This window comes from Chenopodium quinoa, unplaced genomic scaffold, assembly GCF_001683475.1.
Source record: "Chenopodium quinoa cultivar QQ74 unplaced genomic scaffold, ASM168347v1, whole genome shotgun sequence".
Lineage (NCBI taxonomy): Eukaryota > Viridiplantae > Streptophyta > Magnoliopsida > Caryophyllales > Amaranthaceae > Chenopodium > Chenopodium quinoa.
Window position 1 is genome coordinate 91,838 of NW_018745675.1, and position 15,283 is coordinate 107,120.

At 33.5% G+C, this 15,283-nt stretch overlaps 1 protein-coding gene across 5 annotated transcripts in view; it reads right to left on the reverse strand.

Moving 5' to 3' along the window:
• The window catches only part of LOC110717206 (phosphoglycerate kinase-like), a 32,103-nt gene that overhangs the window by 7,001 nt on the left and 9,819 nt on the right, over window positions 1-15,283 (reverse strand). For all 5 annotated transcript variants that reach the window (XR_002510691.1, XM_021895854.1, XM_021895856.1 and 2 more), the window contains exons 9-11: window positions 14,530-14,605; window positions 5,319-5,395; window positions 5,176-5,225 (exon numbers count right to left, since the gene is read on the reverse strand). Coding sequence is in view for 4 of the 5 variants with exons in the window: in XM_021895854.1 (XP_021751546.1) it covers window positions 5,176-5,225; window positions 5,319-5,395; window positions 14,530-14,605 (203 nt within the window). In the remaining variant the exon portion in view is untranslated. The remainder of the gene's footprint in view (window positions 1-5,175; window positions 5,226-5,318; window positions 5,396-14,529; window positions 14,606-15,283) is intronic.

A 15,283-nucleotide genomic window follows, 5' to 3' on the forward strand; every position in this document is an offset into this window, starting at 1 on the left:
TTTGACTTATACCACTAAAAAAAATCAAAAAATTGTTTTTTACCACCAAAACTTCTAAAACTTTTATTTTACCACCAAAAATAAATTAAAAATTGTTTTTAACAACCTGCCTGGTAAACCTAACGGAATTTTTTAAATTCTTCGATTTTCGTGCCAAACACGTCTTTAGGGGTTTTGTGGGGCATTTTGGCCCTATAGATCCAATTTGAGGTCAGAATGGACAAAAAATATCGTAAATGACTTGTTGTTCCTACTTAAAAATACCTCGATTTGCATGAAACACGCAAAATGAGGCATTTCTAATTATTTTTGTCAATTCTGACCTCAAATTGGATCAAAGGGCCAAAATGCCCCCCTAAACCTATAAGAACATGTTTTGCGCACGAAAATCAAAGATTTTTTGTAAACCGTTAGAATTAACAGTTTTCTTGACGGTTGGTGGTAAAAAACAAATTTTAGAATTTTTTTTGTGGTAAAATAGAAGTTTTAGTGGTAAAAAACAATTTTTTGATTTTTTTTGGTGATAAAAGTAAAAAAAATCCTTTCTACAATCGTGCGGTTCTTTCTTTCTGCTACACCATTTTGCTAAGGTGTTCTAGAGACTATCAATTGTCTTTTTATACCTTCATTTCTATAATGCTCCATAAAAGGGTTATAGATAAATTCCTCCCTCTATCAGTTCTTAATGTCTTTATCATATATCCACTTTGTCTTTCAAGGAGAAAAACATTGAAATCATATGACTTTTGATCGATAAAATATATCCACATCATACGAGTGTAATCATCGACAATGCATTTCTTGTGGGGCCAAATATATCTGCGTGTACTAAATTTAAAGGAGCTTTGGCTCTCCGCGAAGTCTTTGGGAATGGAAGACAATGCATTTTTCCGATCCATATATACATCATTCACTTAAATATTTCTATCAATGTGTGGTAATCCCTCAACAATGTCTTTTTGTTTCAATAGATGTATTCCTTTTTGGTTCAAGTGTCCATATCGTAAGTGTCATAGATAAGATTCATCCATAGCATTTGCTTGCAATGCCAGCTTATTTTTGTGGCATATGGAGTGGGAAAACTTTATTATCAGCCATTTGTACTTTAGCCAATATAGTACCAAACTTTTTGTCCATAATAATGTGTCAATGCATTCCCCATTGTCGAAATTCGCTGAATATCCTCATTAAACAAGTTGCCAACACTTAGGAGATTATGTGTCAAATTAGGCACATAAAGAAAATCATGCAAGTATTTTGTGTCATTTAATTTGCTATTAACAACAATGACTCCTCTTCCTTCGACATTTGCCTTTTTTCCATCACCTAAGGTAACTTGATTTGCTACACCCATATCTAACTTGATGAACATGTCCTTATTTCTTGTCATGTGGTTGCTACAACCACTATCTAAAAACCATAAACTGTTACTTATTTTGTGCATCCATGCACGTAAAGAATAATTTTTCACCTTCAGCATTTGCGGCGAAATTCGCTTCATTTGTATTATTTTCATTTTGATGCTAACAATCCTTTTGAGAATGACTCGAATTACGACATCTTTTACATCTATAATAACATTCAGATGATTGATGGTTAGACTTACCACAAATACAACAAGAATTATTCGACCTTTGTTGATAATTTTGATATTGTCCGCGACCTCTTCCTCAACTTTGTCCTTGGCCACGGCTAACATAATGGGTACCACGACCTCTACCAATTGGTGTCCTCTTTGGTATCCCCCTCTTTTCTCCGACTCTCCTTGATATTGTTTGTTTGACATGTTAAGTTAGGGATTGAAATGCTTGATCTACAAGTTGATCGGTATTTGCATTTATTTTCAATTTTTGCTCATGTGATTCCAAAGATCCCGTTAGCTCATGCATTGTAAGAGTTGACAAGTCCTTACACTCTTCTATTATAAATGTGGAAGAATTATATTTTTTGGTCATACTTCTCAATACTTTTCGAACAACTCTTTTTTCTTCTAATGTATCACCGAGACTTCTTCGTGAAAAATAAACTTTAATTTTTTATCTTTTGCATTTTTAGGTTATTAAAATCTCTCCATAGATTTTGTAATCTGACGCAACAACTTTTTCATTTCCTAGAATTCCTTGTTTATTGTATCCCAGGCTTCTTTGGGTTTTTTTAATCCATATAAGCGAGGAAATATAATTTTATTCACGGCTGCATGAATATATCATAATGCAAGTGTATCTTTTTTCTTGTTTTCCTTGTGTAGTTTTTGTTGTCCTTCATTAGGACTTTCTGGAAGGTATTCATACACGTTTATAACGCTCGTGAAATAGCTTGAATTCGTGAGTTTGTGGATTTTTCATCTAAAACACCATTGTTGTAGCTTGTTACAACTGCAAGATCAAATTTGAAAGAGAGAAAGGGGAAGACAAATGAGAATGAGAGAGTGGGGATAGGTGAAAATTTATGGTAGTGGGAGACAACTGGCAAATATATGGTGGTTTCTTTATTTATTTATTTTCTTTTGACTAGTTGACCCCACACATTCTCTTTTTCTTTGGAAAGCAACTGTACAAATCACGTGATAGAAGTATGTTATAAAGATACTTTTAGTTTTCTCACTCATTAAAATCTTCATTTGCTAGTATAAGTGATTTTGATTTCTTTATATGATTATTGTTATTACACTATTGTACTCGTATGAAAGTTATTAAATTTTATATGTCCATAGAAAATTATTGGGTAAACAAAAATATATTTTTAAAAATAAATAATGCTCCAATAAGATGTAAAACAAAATTTCTACCGCGACAACCGCGTTCCGGTCCGCGATGAACGCATCATTTCCTTTACTGCAACACTGTGACCATTTCCGCGATCGCGACCGATACCGTATTTTTATTCTATGTATGGAAAGAATAAGATATGTTAGATGCCTTTATTAACTTGTGTGTGCTGTATGTAATTGAATTGTTTGGGCCTATTTGATTAGGCTTTGGTCACGGCTTTGTTAGTGGATGATTAGTAGTATATTTACTAGTCATAGACTAGCACTTAGGCACATGGCACGCGCGCGATTAATCAAGCGGGTTTAGCATTGCCAGTTAATTTAATTTTTAGTTAATTAAATTAATATTTTCGGATAAAATTATATGGCATTTATTTTGGGATCAATAACTGCCATATCAATCTCTATAAATATTATCTTTTGGCAGTGTTAAAAAAAAATTAGTTTTTATCCTCGTCTTTATCATTCAACGTTTTCCACAAAAAATACCATGTCCATGGAGAATGATTAATTTATGCTGTATTTTTTCATTCTAAGTAATAGGAGAATCATGGGGTAAATTAGCATTATTGTTCCCAACAGCATTATACGAGAGGGCTTATACTATCCTAAGGACAGAGTAAACTTGTCCTATTTTTTTTTAGTTAGATTTCTTTTTCTAAATTGTAATTTTATTTAACATAGTTTCTTAACATAAACTTTTTCTAGCTTTTACAAATATATAATAAAAGATATCAACGGGTTAAACATGTGCATCGCTAAGCGTGTCTAGTCAAAATGTTGCAAGTAATGTGGCATAGAGGGAGTAATTTCTTTTGTCATCTAAGTACAATTACCCAAAATGTAGGGCAATTAGATGGCAACATGTTGGTTGAACAAGAAGAGTGCTATAGGGGTGACCCTAGCATTTCCCATAGATTGAAAGGAATATATATTCCATCAATAATTAGGCATGCCCTATTATATGGAACAAAATGTTAGGACGTGAAGCGTTGCCATCTTTATAAGAAGATTGAAGCATAGATGTTAATGCTATATTGGATGTGTGGCCGTACGAAAACAGACTAGTTTGGGAATAAGATAATAAGAAAGAAAATAAGAATTACACCTATTGAGAATAAGAGTAATTTTTCCATGTAAAACAAAGATTAAATGATGAACGATAAAAGGCTTTAAGAGTAGCAAAGCAATGGGATTGTGAAGGGTTAGGCGTAAAGGAAGACAAAAAAAAATTAGAAGGTGATTAGGAGTGGACATGAGTCTATGAGAGACTAAGGGAAATAGTGTATTGGACGAGGCAGGGTAGTGGTTGAAAATATATGCACACAGCATAAGCACATAACATAACTTTATGTATACATTTTTTTGCTTCTCATTCTTTTTTCCTTAAAACATCGTGTTTTGCAAACTGTTCTTCCTTTGAGAATATTTTATTTATTCCTTTCTCGATATTTTTCTCATCTTTACATTCCTTACGGTAGCACAATCACATTCCTTACTCTCCACCCACATCCCATCCTTTTCCATTAGCAACCCTTATCCTTCCCCTTTCTCTTTAGCCTAAGACCTTTCTATTCCCTTTGATATAACTTCTTCCAAAATTTCAAGAACATGCACATGGATATTTATGAAGATGAGGAGTTAGCATTTTGTTAATTTGCTTTTGAAAAACAAGATATAATCATGAGAAAGGGTTTGTGGATTTTACAAACCACAACAAATTCATGAAATGAGAACTTGATGATTCAGCCATAGCAAGGAATAAATGAACGGTGACAATAAATCGGGATGAAGGCCAGAGTAAAATCTGTGGTAGAGGAAGGGAAGAGGAAGGACAGATGATCTACATGTGGTAGCTGTGGCAGTGGGAGATAGTAGTGGGCCTGATCGGGCGTGTGTGTGGTGGTTGATATGAGGAGGGGAGGGGCAGCAAGGGAGGATGGTTGGACAGTTGGTGATGAACAAAAGTGGTTAGGACAGATGATCTACATGTGGTAGCTGTAGCAGTGGGAGATAGTAGTGGGCCTGATCGGGCGTGTGTGTGGTGGTTGATATGAGGAGGGGAGGGACAGCAAGGGAGGATGGTTGGACACTTGGTGATGAACAAAAGTGGTTAGGAAAAGAAACCTGGGAAAAAAAATAGTTTACCTATTTAACAAGTTGTAAGTCACAAGAGACCAATTTGGGACTCAAAAGGACTATTCACAGTTTATCAATTAGTAGATAGGCATATTTAGAAAAGATGGGACACAGTTGGGAATGTTAGAGGGGTTCCCACGAGAGCCTTCCCCTATATATAGCTAATTAATGAAATTTTTGCACATTCATAAAGCAATCTAGCTATATAGAAATTTTTGCACATTCATAAAGCAATACTCCATATATAAGGAATCAGTTTTACATACAAATTCTTCAGTCCTGATTCATCTGCAGACTCCAGACAGCGTTTGACCAACTGAAACAAGTTATATAGAGGGAGATTTAATATATATATCTGCATATAAGCCAATTTGGGGGTTCACTGAATTGGAAGGGAGCATGTAATAACCTTTTCATTAATCTCTAGACCAAGAAAATTTAAATCCTTCCGCATATTAGCCATTCCCATGAGAAATAATCCATTTCCTGCAATAATTGTAAACATTTAGTCAGTGGTAGGAACTTCACACTCTTCTGTGGCATAATGATAAGCTATTTTAGTCAGTGACAGTAATACATTAGTGAGTTTATATATTAGAGACTATATACCAAAAAGAACACTACATCCTCTCCGGGATAGAATATGTGATGAATATATTCTGTTTATATTGTATACATCTTAAGTTTGTTAAGTATATATCTTGTGCATATTTATAGCTAGTTAGTTCCTTAATCTTTGGCTAAGGAATCTCTAGTACTTTGTACATATACGCTGGCTTTACTAATGAAAAGACACCGATTAAACTTTTTCACGGTATCAGTTTAAGTTCGATCCTTTTTGTGTGTGAACATGTGCTACAGGATGTTCAACACTAATCTCAATTAACATGCAATATTCATTAAAGGCCTGGGATGTGAATTCACCGGCAAGACGAATAGCCTTGATAGAAAAGTATAAAAATGTGCTCGTAATCTGATTAATTGAGCAAGTAGTCTCGCAAATGCTAGGTTGCAAGTTGATAACAATGATACATGTGACCATCTAGTTGATGCATCTATTAAAACCATGAAGTATCCAAATGGTCCACACGAGGGATGAATTGGTCCAGATATATCCCCTTATATACGTTCCAGAAAAGTGGCCGATGATGGTCGGAGTATTAACTTTTTAATTGAGCAAGAAGCACATGAAAAATTATTACTCCCTCCGTGTTTTAGTAAGTGTTACACTTTGATCGTCACATAATTTTAGGCAGTAATTGACTTAAATAAAATAAGAAGTGGAGTCGTTTAATTGACTTAAAAATTGTAAGTGGGGAATGAAAAGTAATGAACGTGAGAGGAAAGAAAATAATAAAAAAGTAGTAGAGGATTCGGGTGGGGACCATGAGAGGAGAGAGATATAATATTAAAATGTAGCTTTTTGCCAAAAAAGGAAGTGTAACAGTAAAACACGGCCGCATTTGGTAAGTGTAACGCTTATTAAAACACGGAAGGAGTATGAAGAATTTGCTGGCTCATGAGCATCCACATGAATTTTCAATTATTTTTCGCATCATTATTGAACCGGGATGGCCTAACCAGTCATGCCAAACTTAAAAGTCGTCAATAAACTTCTAATTTACTATAGCATGTGATTTATTGCCTTAAGTTATACTCGTGATTTTAAGGAATTCATTATTTCCTTCACTAATTGTCTCATTGTGGTATCCATTTTGTCGAATATCTTTAAAACTTAGTAAATTTCTTTAAGACTTAGGGGAGTATAATGCATCAATAATTTCCAATTTTGCTCCCCTTGGCAATAAAACAATTACCCTCCTAGAGCCTTCTATAATCTTGGTACTGCTTGATATAGTACTCACACTAATCTCTTTCATCATCAACAGCTAAAAATATTCTACTTGAAATAAAGGAATTAAATAAATCCTCACCATTGGTTAATGATTGATCTTTAAAGGGATCCATATTCTATTTGAAATAAAGGAATTAAATAAGATTCACAAAAACAAATAACATAACTTAAATTAATAACATGACTAGTAATAATAATGAAATATCCGAAAATATAAAAGTCTAAAAAAATGTCCCATAATTCAAAAAGTCATAGTACTAAAATAAAATAAAATAAAATAAATGTAAGCTAATAGAGTTTATTCGTCAACGGATCATAATTTATTCAATTATTTTCTTCAAGAGTAGTAAAAAAAATCAGCCGCTTCTAGGTGAGTTGTATCACCATAATCGAAATCCTCTTCGCCATCCTCGTACACCAAATTTGTTTCCACTTTCTTTCCTTTCTGCTTGATAGATTGTTGATAAAGGTCCACAAGGTGTTTTGGTGTACGACACACACGTGACCAATGGCCTTTAACTCCACAACGGTATCATATATTTTCATTTTTATCCTTTTCATTCTTGTTTCCGTCTTTATTATCCCACTTTTGGTGAGAGAACGAGTTCCTAAAATGACCACCTGGACCACGACCATATCTACGTCCATGACCAAGACCCTGACCTAGCCTTAAGCTCTTTCCCACCATGGGATGCGGCATTTGCTTCAGGGTGTAATTCGTGATTTTTCATAATAGTTCATTATTTTGCTCAACCACAAGGAGACAAGATATTAATTTAGAATATTTTTTTGAAATCTTTTTCACGATATTGTGTGTACCGGACAACATTGTTTCCATGAAAAGTAGAGTATGTTTTTTCTGACATTTCTACATCCGTGATTTTCTCTCCACATAATTTCAATTGTAATGTAATTCTAAACATGACTGAGTTGTATTCACTCACAAACTTAAAGTCTTGTAATCTTAAATGTAACCAATCATAACGAATTTTTTGGTAATATTACAGTTTTTCCGGTGGTCATACCTTTTCTTTAGATTACTCCAATGGACTTGTGGGTCTTTAACAGCTAATTACTCGGTCTTAAGGCCTTCATGAAGGTGATGGCGAAAGAATATTATAGCTTTAGCCTTGTCTTGGCTTGTTGCTTTATTATTTTCTTTGATAGTATCACCAGACACATAGTAGTTGTTGTAGTTGTTTCCGGTAATATCAAGCAACAAATTCGAGTTTTGCAAGGTTTGACATGATTCACTCTTCTAGCGGAGGAATTGTAAAGTTGCTAATATTTGATGAAGATATATGCTACAAATTTAATTATATTAGTTTCCTTAATTTTAGTAATTAATATTGTTATTTACTTAGTCAAACTAGTAAGTTTAGTAGTGGTAGTAGTGGGCTAGAATTACGAGCACTATCAACAACAATCCCACGTAATTAGGATTTGCATGCCAATTAGTTGCTTTTTATTTATTTTGTCATATACTTTTGTAGCCAATAAAAGGCATGACTCAATTAGAGTATGTGAATGAGAATGCAGTATCGTTTTCCTACGCTATTTCCATGTTTTTTGCATTCTTAGCTCCAACAAAATTGGTATCAGAGCCATTTGACTCTTAGGGTTGTGAGGTTTTACAAATCTTTGAGTGTTCATAAAAAAAAAAAAAAAAAAAAAAAAACAACAACCAAAGTGTCCTCAAACAATTTTTCTCTTTCAATTCCCATTTTCAAAGGTGAAAATTATCAATCATGGGCTATTAAAATGAAATCCTATTTGAAAGCTGTGAGTTTTGAGAGTGATATTTCAAAATCCCACACTAGTCCAAATTAAAAAATATGATGAAGTGATGGCTAGAAAGCCACGGGCACTTGTGTGTCTACATGGGGCCGTGTCAGAAGAAATTTTCACAACTATTATGGGTTGTGAATCTCCCAAAGAAGCATGGGAGAAAATTAAAGAGGAATTTGAAGGAAATCAACAAACAAAATTAATGCAAATTTTGAACCTTAAAGGGAGTTTGAGATGATGGGAGTGAATAGTAGTGAAGGTGTCAAGGAATACGGGAGTCAGCTAATGTCCATCGCAAATCAAATCAAATTACTTAGTGGAGAATTTGACAATCAAAGAGTGGTGGACAAACTTCTTGTTAGTCTTCCGGAAAGGTATGAAATTAAACTTTCTTCAATTGAAGATACTAAAGATTTTTCAAAGTTCACAGTTTCAGAGTCGATCAATTCACTACATGCGGTGGATCAAAGGAGGTCCATGAGAAATTAAAATGGTGAAAACAAAGGTGAAAAAGCTTTTCTAGCAAAGTCTCCTTATCAAAAGGCGAAAGGCAAGTCCCTTCTATGCAACATTTGTCACAAAATTGGTGGCATAAGGAGAAAGCTAAGTGCTTTAATTGTAAAAAATTTGGGCTTATGGCAAGGAATTGTAAGTCCAAAGGTGAAGAGCAAGAGACCATGGCACAAGTGGCCATGGAAGAAAATTTATTTTGAAGTTGTGGGTGAAAAGTGCACCATGAAGAGAAGTGCTCCGAATCCAAAGAGTATGTTGGTGAGATGTGCATCAACAAATGAAGATCGAAAGTGGTGAGACGTGCATCACAAATGAAGAGAGGTTCTTCATAATGATTACTCCAAATTCGAAGCAAGGGGGTGTGATGAAGTTATATGCTTCAAATTTAATTATATTGGTTTCCTTATTTTTAGTAATTAATATTATTATTTACTTAGTAAAACTAAAAAGTTTAGTAGTGGTAGTAGTGGGCTAGAATTATGGGCAATATCAACAACAATCCCACGTAATTAGGATTTGCATGCCAATTAGTTGCTTTTTATTTATTTTGTCGGTTACTTTTGTAGCCTATAAAAGGCATGACTCAGTTAGAGTATGTGAATGAGAATGCAGTATTGTTTTCCTATGTTATTTCCATGTGTTTTGCATTCTTAGCTCCAACAATATTAACATGGCTGGATTCCTTCTTACGTTTGCTTATTCGAATAATATGGTGCTAATAACGTGTTAAATATAGAGAGATATATGAGAGAATTTTGTTGTGTATATTATTCTATCTAGTACAAAATATATATACATGTATATTATCTAGGGTTTCTTCGGATAAGATCAAATACCCAACTCTAGAATATTCTACACTACATAGATAATAGTCATCCAGTTATTATTTCATAACATATACAATAAAAGATTAAAAAAAGGAATATAGAGAGATATATGAGGGAATTTTGTTGTGTATATTATTTCATCTAGTATAGGATATATATACATGTATATTATGTAGGGTTTCCTCATATAAAATCAAATACCCAACTCTAGAATATTCTAGATAGTTTATGGATAATAGTCATCCACTTATTATTTCATAACATATACAACAAAAGATTAAAAAAAAGGCCTCCACTGTTTAGTTTCTCTCTCTACTAGTACTACTTTATGAGTTTGTTTCTATTTTTTTTTTATATTTTTTTTGTCATTTTGCTTGTATATATATATAATCAGCTTCTTTCTCTCTGCAATTTTGTCAATCGGTCATTTCACTCCCCATTTTCACATAAAAAAGGTGTAATTCATTTCTTCATCATATTTTTTCCTTAAACAAAACTAGCTTCCATGGAAGATATATGAATTCTAAAAAAATATGAGGGCCTACTCTTAAGACTTAGCACGAGGCCTCCATTTTTGTTGAGGCGTGATTCCACACGTATACAATTGTAGGGTAACTTGTTTTGATGTCCATAAATGAGGGCCGAAAAAGGCTTGACCTAGATCAAGACTTACCTGGGAGACTGGAACGACATATCTGGTTTGGTGCATTGTTAATCTTTTTCTAGGGTGCTAACTCTAGAGTGGATTGGAGCTTTAAGAGGCTTTTAGTGTTTTATATGTAATATTTGATACAGGTTTAATTAAAGTTGGTTTTTTTAAAAAAAAAAAAAAAAATTGTTGTGAATTTAGGTGTAAAACACAAACTACCGCCCCATGAATATGTCTCTTTGTTGCATCTATAATGTCAAAATAGTTTTCAAGTTATTTGTTAATTATGCTATTTAACAAAATTGTCTTATAGTCATGGTTCCTATTCACAACATCATAGTTTATCAATGACATCATGGGTTTTTAGGAGAAATGAAAGTTACACTTGAAAATTTTCTATCCTTCAAAATCTAATTTTTTATTTTTATTATTATTATAAAAACAATAAAATAAAACAAAATAAAATAAAAAATCCTTTTGGGTAACACTATATTTTGTTAATTTTTTCTTTGATGAATTGTAAAAAAGCTTGTTGTCTTTGGTAAACCTGAATTACTGATATTTGTCACTTAGGACATTAATGATTATTTTACTAATTTTTTCATTAAATTTTAACTATAGTTAAATTTTTTTTTTAAGTTAATTTTTTTTGTAAATAATAAAAATAATAATATAAAAAAAATTTCTCACCAAAAAAAGAGAAAAACATTAACGGCCAACAATCCCTCCCATCTCAACCACCAACCCCTTCCATCGATGCCCCCCGCCACTCAGCCCCTCCTCGGCCAGCACCCAACCAGTGCCCCTCCCTCGCCAGCACCCAACCACCCAGCCTCCTACCCCCCCCCATCCCCTGATGACGCCCCCCACCATTACACCCTCTTCCTTTTTACCTTACAACCGAGGAGAGAGAAAATCAATAACAACCACTCAAAGCATTAACAATGGTGGCCCCCGTTGAAGCAGTTGACTTCGAACTAGAAGAAGACGATCTCATGGACAGAGATGGAACCCAAAACGGCATCTCCTCCCTTTCCCCCCACCTCAAAAACGCAAAAAACGCCCCCCAAACCCTAAACCCCCATCCGAAAGCAAACCCGTTTAGATTAGGTGACGATACAACGAAAGAAAATTGGTAGAGAAAGTGGGGATTTGAAAGATTTGAGGAAGTTAAAATGGAGAGATAATTGGGATTCGAAGCGCTGTTGCTGTGCGCGTTGGTAGATTGGTGGTGGTAGTTTTAGGATGGTAGATTGGTAGGTATTTGGGGTTTGAAAGTGGAGGGTTTCTTGAGGCGGTTGTGTTGCCGGTAGAAGAGGGTGCTTGGGCGCCGGCAATGGGAGAGGAGGGGGCTGGATTGGCGGGGGAAAGGTGGCTGGTGAGGGAAGGATGGGTTGTTTTTTTTTTTTTAATTACATTAAATAATTTAGGTAAATTGCGAAAAATCTTATTATCTTTGGTAAACCTGAATTATTGATTACCAAAGAGAATAACTATTTTAATATAAATTCACTAACCATGGTTAATATTAAACCCAAATCCCTTACATCCTAAAAAAAAAAAAAAAAAAAAAAAAAAAAAAAAAAAAAAAAGAAAAAAGAAAAAAAAAAACAAACCCCTGACCACTAGCAGGCAGCAGCACCACTGCCGGCGGCGGCCAGGTGCCCAACCCCCAACCGGCGACGCCCAGCCTCCCCCCTCCTGTCTTTCCCTTTACCCTGACCCCCACGTCCTCCCATTCCCCAGCGCCGCCCGCCAACCCTAATCTTACCCCAAACCACCACGAAAACCGCTTTCCCTCCCGGACAAACCCTCTCCCTTGTGAGCCGACCACGGAAACCCTAAAACCCACCCAAAACCACCAGAAAACCAAACCCATTTCCTGGGTTTGGTTTCGAAACCCCCAACGGGTTTGGGTGTTTCTTGGTGTTTTTGGGTGGGTTTTAGGGTTTTCGGTCGGCAAATAGGGGAGACTGGGCGTCCGCCGGCCGGGGGTGGAGCGCTTGGCCGCCGGCAGAGGGAGGGGTTATTGGTGGCGTGGGCAGCGGCTGGTTGTTGAGGAGATAGGTGAATTTTTTTTTAAAAAAAAAAAATATTTCTAAAATAAATGTAAAAAAAAAAAAATAAAATAACTATAGTTAAGTATTTAGTTAAAATTCATCATTGATGTTATAATTGACTTAATATAAAAACTTTTTAGGTTTACCAAAGATAATAAGATTTTTCGCAATTCACCACTAAGAAATTTAAAAAGTATAGTGTTACCAAAGAGAATTTCCCAATAATTTAATTTTGAAAAAAATTAAAAAACTAACAATGGTTAAGGATTTTTTATTAAAATAGTTATTATCTTTGGTAATAACACAATGTTACCAAAGATAATAAGTTTTTTTATAATTTACCAAAGAAAGAAAAAATTAGGTGTTACCAAAGATAATTTCCCAAAAAAAAAAAAAAAAAAAAAATACTATGTGCATTGCACGGGCTAAACACTAGTTGCATTTTAAAAGCATTGATAACATTTAATTTGATGCAAATTTGTGTTTTTCCTTTGATTTAATCTCACATTCTACTCTTTATGGAACAAAGGGCGGCCTATGTGCATCGCCTTATGCCTCGTCAAAGGTGATGAAAGAAGCGCACCTTGGCTTGCTTTTTGCCTTTCATGTTCAAGGCAAGCATTGACTAGCCTAGCGCCTAGACATGCCTTGGCATGCATTTTAAACTAAGAGAACACCTTATATATGGTGAAGAGAGCATAGGCCCAAGGCCACCTTGTCAACAAAACCCATTTCATAGCTTATAAGTTATAAAGCACCTAACTCATAGGAAAAGGCACCATAGCTATGTATTTTCCTTGTGCAAAATTAGCCAATCAATAACATAATACTAAAATAAACACCAAGAATGACACGTGTCACTTCCTGGTGTTGTTTTTTCTCTCCAAAACTCCTCTCTCCCTTTTTAGTAAAAATCTTTTTGGAATATTTGGATAATACAACTATAATAATATATTATTCCTATTCTATCTTTATAATAATTGTATTCCTTTTTATTTTGTAATCTATTTACATAAAATAGTTACACAAGATTTTGAAACCTTTTAATTGATGGAGAATAAGCTATAATTTAGAAGGTTGAAATATGGAGAGTATAAAATAACGGGGGCCAAAAATACAATATTAACATTTAAATTACCATTATATAGTTGTACAATAGTAGGGCTCATTGGAAAAAAAAAAAAAAAATATATATATATATATATATATATATATATATATATATATATATATTTCTATTCATGGTGTTGATTTAAAATCTTATGAAATAATAATAATTGAGTGAGTATTCTGTTAAAAATTTCTATAATAATTTTACCAACTTATAACATTTTTTTCCCTTAAAAAAATCTATTAACTATTATTAAAATAGGCCATGCTTACATCGATCATCTTGGACATATGTTAAGCTATCATTAAAAAATTTCCCGACATTAAAATATATGATGTCAGCTTTAAGTTTTTTTAAAAAATATAAGTAAAAAATTATTTTACTTAGCTTATTTTTTGGAAGTACATTGTATAGGTTTCTTGTTTTTTTTCTTCCTAAACTAATTCATTTATAAAAAGCCATACGACATTTACATTGTATAGTTTTATTGGGAATAACATGCATCATTCATATAATATCAAGTACACTATTTTAAAATATTTTCAACACAACTAATCAAAATTTTATTTATTTTTTTTTTTTCACAATTGTGGTTTTAATAATTTTTTCCTTATTATTTCATCTTTCTTATATGCATTGCATTTGTTTATTCCACATAAACTGCCTCATTTTTATATTATATCACAAATTAATTATGGGAAAAAAGATTATTAATATCGTGCATCGCACGGGCACTAATCTATTAGCTTAACTAATAGTGAATTTATTTCTAGAACCTCTATAAACATGTAAACCTAAAAGGGAGGAAAAAAATTACCACTTCCAATATCAACAGCCAAAGGTTGAGAAGGATCAGGGTAAACCATGTTCCACTCTATCTCGGATGGGTAAGCCTGCAATATTTGCCATGGGTAACAAGTATCTCAAATTAGTATGCTCTATTCCTTGGTTTATACAACTTATAAAGCATCATATATCGGGCATCACTCCAATGGCAAGGAAAATGTAGAATATTATAGAAATATTAAGAATATCAACTAATTAGGAGAAAATAAAATCTAGTCATGCAAAAAAAAAAAAAAAAAAAAAAGGTTATATTTTTAAAAGGTATTTTCAATGGTTTCACTATCATAAAAAAAGCTTTTTTACAACTTTACAAGGCTATATTAGTTTAGAGCTAATTCTTGGACAAGTAAAGAACTACATATAAACTAGGACTTGAGTTTTTTTCCCCCTCGTTTGAGAGAAAAACCTCAGGTTTTCTAAAGCCTCTCACTATCTTCCAACAATATTTTACCCGCATTCCTAACTGATTGTCCTATTGGATTTTTACACATTATCCAATGCAATATTATCAAGCTAAGTATTTTGGAAAAAAATTAAAAATTACAACTTGGAAACCATAAATCGAGACGAATCTAACAAGATCTCACATGACTTTTTTGAAGTATATATTTATCCTTAAAGTATTAGACTCCATAAGTCGTACAATCTCTAAAGATTTCAAATAGGAAAATCAATTAGGAGCGGAGGGAGTATTATTTTAAAAAATAAAAAATAAATAGATAATT